The 11,204-nt window shown below is 38.3% G+C and overlaps 1 protein-coding gene across 1 annotated transcript; it reads left to right on the top strand.

Annotated features, from left to right (window-relative positions):
- The first annotated feature begins 8,364 nt into the window (after positions 1-8,364).
- LOC145889533 (monocarboxylate transporter 13-like) lies at positions 8,365-10,262 on the top strand. Its single transcript, XM_082980508.1, has 4 exons — positions 8,365-8,572; positions 8,829-8,972; positions 9,222-9,989; positions 10,108-10,262. Exons 1-4 carry the CDS (start codon positions 8,365-8,367, stop codon positions 10,260-10,262), a joined length of 1,275 nt encoding a protein of 424 aa, XP_082836634.1.
- The last annotated feature ends 942 nt before the right edge of the window (positions 10,263-11,204 follow it).

An 11,204-nucleotide genomic window follows, 5' to 3' on the forward strand; every position in this document is an offset into this window, starting at 1 on the left:
TTTGGTTACGGAAAAGTGTTAGCTGGAACAAAATTTTGTTACAAAAAGTGTTAGCTGGAACAAAATTTAGTTACGAAAAGCGTTAGTAGGAACAAAATTTTGTTACGAAAAATGTTAGCAGGAACAAAATTTTGTTACACGAAGTGTTAACTAGGAAGATACTTTAAGTTGCCAAAATAATCGGATTTAAATAAATTTAGCTCACATAAAGCGATGACTGTAATAAAATTTTGTTACGGAAAAGTGCTAAATAAACAAAATTTTGTGACACAAAATGTTTGCCAGGAACATACAGTACGTTGCAAAAATCGTCGGATATAAATAAATTTAGCTAACAAAAAGCGATAAATGTAAGAAAGTTTGGTTACGGAAAAGTGTTAGCTGGAACAAAATTTTGTTACACGAAGTGTTAGCTAGGAACATACTTTAAGTTGCAAAAGTCATCGGATTTAAATAAATTCAGCTCACAAAAAGCGATAGCTGTAATACAATTTTGTCACGAAAAAGTTTTGGTTGGAATAAAATTTTGTTAGAAAAAGTATTTGTTGGAGCAAAATCTTGTTACGGAAAGTGTTATCAGGAGCAAAATTTTGTTACGGACCTGTAACATAGCCTACACCAATTTGGTTTTCACTGCTCGTTTTGTACTAGCATCTTATATTTGTGTGCAAATTTAAGTCGCTTGATGCAAAAATGTTGAAATCACAGGCGGACAACTGTCAAATTTAGTTCATTTCGCCGAACCTTAGCCACCATGGTTTTAAACATGCGTTTTCGGCAAACAATCAAATTCTATAGGACATACGCCAATTAGGTTTTCACTGCTCGTTTTGTACTGGCATCTAATATTTGTGTGCAAAATTTCAAGTTGCTTGATATAAAAATGTTGAAACCACAGGCGGACAACTGTCAAATTTAGTTCATTTCGCCGAACATTTGCCACCATGGTTTCAAACATGCGTTTTCGGCAAACAATCAAATTCTATAGGACATACGCCAATTTGGTTTTCATTGCTCGTTTTGTACTGACATCTTATATTTGTGTGCAAAATTTCAAGTCGCTCGATATAAAAATGTTGAAATCACGGGCGGACAACTGTCAAATTTAGTTCATTTCGCCGAACCTTAGCCACCATAGTTTCAAACATACGTTTTCGTTTACGAAAAAAAATCTAAAGGACATACGCCAATTTGGTTTACATTGCTCGTTTTGTGCTGGCATCTAATATTTGTGTGCAAAATTTCAAGTCGCTTGATATAAAAATGTCGAAATCACAGGCGGACAACTGTCAAATTTAGTTCATTTCGCCGCACCTTAGCCACCATGGTTTCAAACATGCGTTTTCGGCAAACAATCAAATTCTATAGGACATACGCCAATTTGGTTTTCATTGCTCGTTTTGTACTGACATCTTATATTTGTGTGCAAAATTTCAAGTCGCTTGAAATAAAAATGTCGAAATCACAGGCGGACAACTGTCAAATTTAGTTCATTTCGCCGTACCTTAGCCACCATGGTTTCAATCATGCGTTTTCGGCAAACAATCAAATTCTATAGGACATACGCCAATTTGGTTTTCATTGCTCGTTTTGTACTGACATCTTATATTTGTGTGCAAAATTTCAAGTCGCTTGATAAAAAAATGTTGAAATCACGGGCGGACAACTGTCAAACTTAGTTCATTTCTCCGTACCTTAGCCACCATGGTTTCAAACATGCGTTTTCGGCAAACAATCAAATTCTATAAGACATACGCCAATTTGGTTTTCATTGCTCGTTTTGTACTGGCATCTAATATTTGTGTGCAAAATTTCAAGTCGCTTGATATAAAAATGTTGAAATCACGGGCGGACAACTGCCAAATTTAGTTCATTTCGCCGTACCTCAGCCACCATGGTTTCAAACATGCGTTTTCGTTTACGAAAAAAAACTAAAGGACATACGCCAATTAGGTTTTCACTGCTCGTTTTGTACTGGCATCTAATATTTGTGTGCAAAATTTCAAGTTGCTTGATATAAAAATGTTGAAACCACAGGCGGACAACTGTCAAATTTAGTTCATTTCGCCGTACCTCAGCTACCATGGTTTCAAACATGCGTTTTCGGCAAACAATCAAATTCTATAGGACATACGCCAATTAGGTTTTCATTGCTCGTTTTGTACTGACATCTTATATTTGTGTGCAAAATTTCAAGTCGCTCGATATAAAAATGTTGAAATCACGGGCGGACAACTGTCAAATTTAGTTCATTTCGCCGAACCTTAGCCACCATGGTTTCAAACATGCGTTTTCGGCAAACAATCAAATTCTATAGGACATACGCCAATTTGGTTTTCATTGCTCGTTTTGTACTGACATCTTATATTTGTGTGCAAAATTTCAAGTCGCTCGATATAAAAATGTTGAAATCACGGGCGGACAACTGTCAAATTTAGTTCATTTCGCCGAACCTTAGCCACCATGGTTTCAAACATGCGTTTTCGGCAAACAATCAAATTCTATAGGACAAACGCCAATTTGGTTTTCATTGCTCGTTTTGTACTGACATCTTATATTTGTGTGCAAAATTTCAAGTTGCTTGATATAAAAATGTTGAAATCACGGGCGGACAACTGTCAAATTTAGTTCATTTCTCCGTACCTTAGCCACCATGGTTTCAAACATGCGTTTTCGGCAAACAATCAAATTCTATAAGACATACGCCAATTTGGTTTTCATTGCTCGTTTTGTACTGACATCTTATATTTGTGTGCAAAATTTCAAGTCGCTTGATATAAAAATGTTGAAATCACGGGCGGACAACTGTCAAATTTAGTTCATTTCGCCGAACCTTAGCCACCATGGTTTCAAACATGCGTTTTCGGCAAACAATCAAATTCTATAGGACATACGCCAATTTGGTTTTCATTGCTCGTTTTGTACTGACATCTTATATTTGTGTGCAAAATTTCAAGTCGCTCGATATAAAAATGTTGAAATCACGGGCGGACAACTGTCAAATTTAGTTCATTTCGCCGAACCTTAGCCACCATGGTTTCAAACATGCGTTTTCGGCAAACAATCAAATTCTATAGGACAAACGCCAATTTGGTTTTCATTGCTCGTTTTGTACTGACATCTTATATTTGTGTGCAAAATTTCAAGTTGCTTGATATAAAAATGTTGAAATCACGGGCGGACAACTGTCAAATTTAGTTCATTTCTCCGTACCTTAGCCACCATGGTTTCAAACATGCGTTTTCGGCAAACAATCAAATTCTATAAGACATACGCCAATTTGGTTTTCATTGCTCGTTTTGTACTGACATCTTATATTTGTGTGCAAAATTTCAAGTCGCTTGATATAAAAATGTTGAAATCACGGGCGGACAACTGCCAAATTTAGTTCATTTCGCCGTACCTCAGCCACCATGGTTTCAAACATGCGTTTTCGTTTACGAAAAAAAAACTAAAGGACATACGCCAATTTGGTTTTCATTGCTCGTTTTGTACTGGCATCTAATATTTGTGTGCAAAATTTCAAGTCGCTTGATATAAAAATGTCGAAATCACAGGCGGACAACTGTCAAATTTAGTTCATTTCGCCGTACCTCAGCCACCATGGTTTCAAACATGCGTTTTCGGCAAACAATCAAATTCTATAAGACATACGCCAATTTGGTTTTCATTGCTCGTTTTGTACTGGCATCTTATATTTGTGTGCAAAATTTCAAGTCGCTTGATATAAAAATGTCGAAATCACAGGCGGACAACTGTCAAATTTAGTTCATTTCGCCGTACCTTAGCCGCCATGGTTTCAAACATGCGTTTTCGGCAAACAATCAAATTCTATAAGACATACGCCAATTTGGTTTTAATTGCTCGTTTTGTACTGACATCTTATATTTGTGTGCAAAATTTCGAGTCGCTTGATATAAAAATGTTGAAATCACAGGCGGACAACTGTCAAATTTAGTTCATTTCGCCGAACTTTAGCCACCATGGTTTCAAACATGCGTTTTCGGCAAACAATCAAATTCTATAAGACATACGCCAATTTGGTTTTCATTGCTCGTTTTGTACTGGCATCTAATATTTGTGTGCAAAATTTCAAGTCGCTTGATATAAAAATGTCGAAATCACAGGCGGACAACTGTCAAATTTAGTTCATTTCGCCGTACCTCAGCCACCATGGTTTCAAACATGCGTTTTCGGCAAACAATCAAATTCTATAAGACATACGCCAATTTGGTTTTCATTGCTCGTTTTGTACTGGCATCTAATATTTGTGTGCAAAATTTCAAGTCGCTTGATATAAAAATGTTGAAATCACGGGCGGACAACTGTCAAATTTAGTTCATTTCGCCGTACCTTAGCCACCATGGTTTCAAACAAGCGTTTTCGGCAAACAATCAAATTCTATAAGACATACGCCAATTTGGTTTTCATTGCTCGTTTTGTACTGACATCTTATATTTGTGTGCAAAATTTCAAGTCGCTTGATATAAAAATGTTGAAATCACGGGCGGACAACTGTCAAATTTAGTTCATTTCGCCGTACCTTAGCCACCATGGTTTCAAACATGCGTTTTCGGCAAACAATCAAATTCTATAGGACATACGCCAATTTGGTTTTCATTGCTCGTTTTGTACTGACATCTTATATTTGTGTGCAAAATTTCAAGTCGCTTGATATAAAAATGTTGAAATCACGGGCGGACAACTGTCAAATTTAGTTCATTTCGCCGTACCTTAGCCACCATGGTTTCAAACATGCGTTTTCGGCAAACAATCAAATTCTATAGGACATACGCCAATTTGCTTTTCATTGCTCGTTTTGTACTGGCATCTAATATTTGTGTGCAAAATTTCAAGTCGCTTGATATAAAAATGTCGAAATCACAGGCGGACAACTGTCAAATTTAGTTCATTTCGCCGTACCTCAGCCACCATGGTTTCAAACATGCGTTTTCGGCAAACAATCAAATTCTATAAGACATACGCCAATTTGGTTTTCATTGCTCGTTTTGTACTGGCATTTTATATTTGTGTGCAAAATTTCAAGTCGCTTGATATAAAAATGTTGAAATCACGGGCGGACAACTGTCAAATTTAGTTCATTTCGCCGTACCTTAGCCACCATGGTTTCAAACATGCGTTTTCGGCAAACAATCAAATTCTATAGGACATACGCCAATTTGGTTTTCATTGCTCGTTTTGTACTGGCATCTAATATTTGTGTGCAAAATTTCAAGTCGCTTGATATAAAAATGTTGAAATCACGGGCGGACAACTGCCAAATTTAGTTCATTTCGCCGTACCTTAGCCACCATGGTTTCAAACATGCGTTTTCGGCAAACAATCAAATTCTATAGGACATACGCCAATTTGGTTTTCATTGCTCGTTTTGTACTGGCATCTAATATTTGTGTGCAAAATTTCAAGTCGCTTGATATAAAAATGTTGAAATCACGGGCGGACAACTGTCAAATTTAGTTCATTTCGCCGTACCTTAGCCACCATGGTTTCAAACATGCGTTTTCGGCAAACAATCAAATTCTATAAGACATACGCCAATTTGGTTTTCATTGCTCGTTTTGTACTGACATCTTATATTTGTGTGCAAAATTTCAAGTCGCTTGATATAAAAATGTTGAAATCACGGGCGGACAACTGTCAAATTTAGTTCATTTCGCCGTACCTTAGCCACCATGGTTTCAAACATGCGTTTTCGGCAAACAATCAAATTCTATAGGACATACGCCAATTTGGTTTTCATTGCTCGTTTTGTACTGGCATCTAATATTTGTGTGCAAAATTTCAAGTCGCTTGATATAAAATTGTCGAAATCACAGGCGGACAACTGTCAAATTTAGTCAAATTTAGTCCATTTCGCCAAACCTTAGCCACCATGGTTTCAAACATGCGTTTTCGGCAAACAATCAAATTCTATAGGACATATGCCAATTTGGTTTTCATTGCTCGTTTTGTACTGGCATCTTATATTTGCTTGCAAAATGATATGTCGATTGATTCAAAACTGTTTATATTGAAGGTAGGCAACTCTTTGGTAATACCGCCGCATCTTATACGGCCGCCATAGCATCAACCAATCGTCACTCATATCTGTATATTTAAACATAGGCTACTAATGCAGTGATAGTGAGGTGATCCTGCCAATCATGCCATTGCATGAAATATTACTGCATTGATAGTAAGGAAACAAATAGATTAATGGTTGGTGATTGATTAGTATAAATTTAAAAACTGGATTCCGTATGGTGCAGTCGCTGTAAACGAATTCCAAATCCGTTGCAGTTTTGTCTCGACCTTTCACCCTTAACACTTTGCTTCGATCCACATTGTTACTTTTTTGAGAAAGTCATTCCATGTTGATGTTTTTAAAATCTCAATGACTTGTAATGATACTTTCGTAGCACAGCGGAGTATCGTGGTGTGTAACTTTACGTATAACTCTTAACCCCTACCTGGTGTCGAATATTTGGCTGAGAAATTTGGTCAGAAATTTCAACTTTGTTTCCCACTATTACAGAGGAACAAAATTTTGTCACGAAAAGTGTTAGTTGGAACAAAACTTTGTTACGGAAAGTGTTAGTTGGAACAAAATTTTGTTACGGAAAGTGTTAGTTGGAACAAAATTTTGTCATATTTGGTCGTGCAATTTTACTTTTGAATTTCAGCTTGATGCGTTTTTTTGTGACGATTTCTTTGTGCTCTATTATTCCTTGTAGTTGCATGTAGTTTCTTGACATACGGGTAGTTACTTTATAGTCACGTGTATAGTAAGCCTACATCTCATATTGGAAGTTATACAATTTTACGCGACAATTTCTTTATGTGCGATAGATTTTTGTAATATTCTTGTTGTTGTAAGGTTGATAGTATGCATTTTTCGAACCGACTAAGCTGTGATGTTCAAAATTGATGTAGCTGTAGTTCACATTTGTAGCGAAAAGTTACGTATCATATGAAGCATAGTTGTAAAGTATAAGCTCATTTTACCACAAACATTGGAAGTTATACAGTTTTTGTAATCTCCCATTTGCCGCGGAGTTTGATTGATTAAATTCACACTTTCTTTCGTCGCGTGTATTACTTTGTGGCCTTTTGACCTGTTTATCTTTATTGTATGAAGAAGCAAGTTGACAAACAATCTGATATTGAAAAATTTACTACCGCAAAGTACTCGGCTTCCCTGACAATTTGTGTCGGTGATGCTACCGCAATATGAAGGTCGGCTGACCTGTTGGCTAGTTGCCACTAAATTGTCGATTCACCTGTGCTCTCGGCCGAGATGCAGACAGGCAGAATAATTCCAAATATGGTTTATTGATCGAATCGAAATCAGAATGAGTCTTGTTCAAAATAGCATAGGATGGAATAGAATTGAATAAAATAGAATAGAATGGTCACAGAAAGACGAAAGCGTTATCGTACAAACTGGAAGCCACGTGACGTGCGTTGTAGTGAGAAAAAGGCAGTGTTTTCGTAAATACCATGTGGATATTTGATAAGTGTATAAGTCTCTAGGGAGGGCATTATTTAAGATAGAGTGTCGCTGTCGAACAAAAACTCCCCCCTATGATGGAACACGGGAAAAAGTCTTATCAAAACGTCTTTACACATGCGGCTTTGTAAAGCAATTGCGGGCACATTGTCACTCCCTCAAAACAGTTACCAAAACTTCAAAGGCGGTTTACATCACACGACCTGCAGTACCACTAGCTATGCATTCAGTGTTCAAACATAGAGAAGTTAAAACAAAAAGCTATAAGTTTAATAGACAATTTGTTGTTACTGATGGTCGGACTTACACTAGACCCCGGAAGAACTTACGCAACCTTGATACTTAAGAGGTTTATAAGAGACTCATAGAAGCTACACGCAATGTTTTCATTGTTCAGTGTTCACTTCCATTATTTTTGTAAATAATATTCATTTATTTTCATCACTGTATGCTCTAACAGCTGTGCCTTGTTGCAACAACGTTGTTCATCACTGTAGTTTATTTCTTTTCTATGTAACTTCATATTCAATAAATCTCTTCACTATATGTAAATTTATTGCTTAAATACAGACTTGAGAATTCCAAACTAATTAACATATCAAATCAATTCAAGTGTGGGATTTTCAACGCCAAAATATATGGACCTCTACCTCCCTCTAACGGTTTTCCAATGTTGAGACTCGACTTAAAAAATTATGTTCCGAACAAAAATTGTAACACCAAATGGTCGTTAGGAACCGTTACCTATGCTAACGAAAATCATGTTACAATAAAAAAATCCCGTTCCGAACCGTTACATTGGTAAAAGAAAAATAACGGCTAATGTTAATACTTTCTCAAAGTCACAGGGTGTAATGAGCAGCGATACTGAGGCTGTTGATCCTCCCGATGGGGGATGGGGATGGGTTGTGGTTTTCGGAGTCTTCATCTCATCTGCACTAATATTTGGAGCAAATATCGTTTATCCGCTCTTCTTTCCCCCCATGATGGAGGAGTTTGGGATCGGGTTTGGCGAAGTCACGTGGTTGACTGGATTCTTTGAAATCGGCAAAGCTATTGGCTGTAAGTTGAACGAAATTGGCTGAATAGAAAGAGAATAGATAAAAGAGATGTGTAAACTCCTAACATGGCAAGCAGCTTCGATTGCCAGTGAGGTGTAAACAGGCACAGCAGCTGACCACCTTCAAAACAGAAAATAATGAAGAAAAAATTTAACCAAATTCCTTAGTGGCCAAAAACGTGAAACATTTTTCTGTATTTTTTTGTTGATTTGGGAAAGTTTTCGGATATCATTTTTTAATACTTATAATCGTTACAGATTTGGCGACCCCTGGTCTCGTGGTTGCATTGGGTTACCGCGGTACATGCATGTTAGTATCCATTGTAAGCGGTCTCTCACTTTCCGTGGCCTCCGTGGGACAACATCCTTGGTTTAATTTTGTGTTGGCAGGTGCCTTTCCGGGTAGGTTCAAAGTTCATGTAAACATAGAGACAGGTCCGGTCGTACGAAATGCGGAACCCGATTAGAAAACGAATGCGCCACCTGCATATCGCCTAAAATAATATTTCTAGATTTGACAATATTAAGGCTTTCGTGGTAAACCCCGGGTCACCTTAAAAACGATAAAATGTGCCCATATCAGAACCGGGTCTGCATATAATTCAATTTGCTAACTAACAAACTACTAACAAACTAGATTAATTGGTGTAGGTTTAACAATGGGACTATTCGCCACTCTGCTGAACGTGATCACCGCCCGTTACTTCACGAAACGCCGACTCCTGGCTGCTGGACTTGGACAGACCGGATCAGCGGTTGGAACACTGGTTCTTTCGCCATTGATTCAATACTTTATTGATTCGTATGGCTGGCGCGGAGGAATGTTGCTTTTCGGCGGAATCACACTAAATGCAACAGTAGCGTGCTCGCTGTTCCGACCGATTCACCTCAAAAGTGACGAAACAAACGACGACAAAGAGGTTGCAAATCCTTGCAAGACGTTACTAACATCCGGGATGCAAATTCTCAAAGTGCCGAAAGTCTGGCTGCTGTGCGCAGTGTTCTTTGGCGTGTTTGGCGGAGTGCGGGTGTATATGCGATTTTTGGTCCCCTACGCTCAAGACGTTCTCAACGTAGACCCTATGATCTCCTCATTTCTGCTATCAGTTTACAGTATTGTCAGCATATTCTCACGGGCCGGCTTCGGTGCGTTGGGCGACGTTAAATGGATTAACCCAGTTTGGGTTTTGATCGTCACGCAAACGTTGACTGCTGTGATTTCTACTTGTGTTTGGTTTGTCACTGACTACACGGGCTTAATGGTCAACAGCGTGGCCCACAGTATTGCAAACGGCTCAATTCACACCATGTATCTTTCAGTGATCATCAACATCATTGGAGAAAAGAATTTGACCTGGGGGTACACGGTGATAGGATTCGTTTCTTCTGTAATTGGAGCAGCGATTGTACCACTGACTGGTAAATCACATTTTTGTAACAAAACCCTAACATATTTAAAAATTTAAAATACATTAAATGATGTATGACAGAATGTATAAACGTCCGCGTACAAACAGTCATCACCAAAATTTCGTAGGCATGTTGGTGGACGCCACAGAAGAAATGAGGTATGCCTTCATTACTGCAACTGGTCTCGTGATGCTGACAGTAATTTTGCACATTCCGCTCCTCCAACAGAAGAAAGAAGAACAGAAACAAGATGATGAAAATTGTTGCCAGCACACATTTTAGAGTGCAAAAAAACATTTTTTTAATTCAAATGGTTGGATTTATTTGTGTTAATTTGGTGGTGTGCTTATTCTATATGTTGCAGCAAAAAGCAAACTTTTTCTTTGGGTCGACAATTTGAAACACAATCTAAACACGGACCATACGCATGTTGATATAACGGCTATTAATAGTTCCATTGCAATCGCCGTAAACATTTCATTGTCGAAGCGACCTATGTTAGAGACTTGCTAATTCTGGTGAAGAGACGGCGCCGTGAAATGGGAATATAGCAGTCTTGACCCACCCGAAGGGGGCCAGGGCCCTCAAGAGAAAAAGACGTGTCTGTGCGAGGACGTTTTTTTGAAGAGTACTTAAACTTATAGGTGGAACTCAGCCTTAGCTTAATACCTTAGTTTGTGGGGAAAACAATAGTGCACGTGGCCCCCTTTTTGCTATTTATGGGTCTCCTAGTTTGGCACGGGCCCTGGTGGGGCGCACCGGCTGCACACCCTCGCGTGGGGCCTAATGAGGTTTAACAAACTCGGCGAGTGCTTTCTTAAGCATACATCCGACAAATATAATACAAATTCTCACTTATATTTCTATGTCTTTCCTTGAATTTTCATATATATTATGTTACATATAATGCTACCCTTCTCATTCACTTTTTTGCTGCGCCAGTAGGAAGGCAACCGCGTTTCCTGTCTGAATTCAGGGCTTGTTCAAAATGCGACATACAGCTGTACTGTCATTGCGGAAGCCATTTGTTTTTGTTTAAAGCAGGGCTCGCTTCAGTTAGGGCTTCAGTTTAAAACAAGCTTGCGCTTCGGTTAGGCAATCATAAACTTTGTCTGTTTTAGGTTTCTACGAACATCAGCGTTCATGGTCGTATGCAATTGGTTTATTCATCTGCGCTTACGGTAACTTGGTAAAATTTTCAATGTGAACGCGGTGTCCGATATG

The sequence above is a fragment of the Ascidia mentula genome, chromosome 1 (assembly GCF_947561715.1).
Source record: "Ascidia mentula chromosome 1, kaAscMent1.1, whole genome shotgun sequence".
Taxonomy (NCBI): Eukaryota; Metazoa; Chordata; class Ascidiacea; order Phlebobranchia; family Ascidiidae; genus Ascidia; species Ascidia mentula.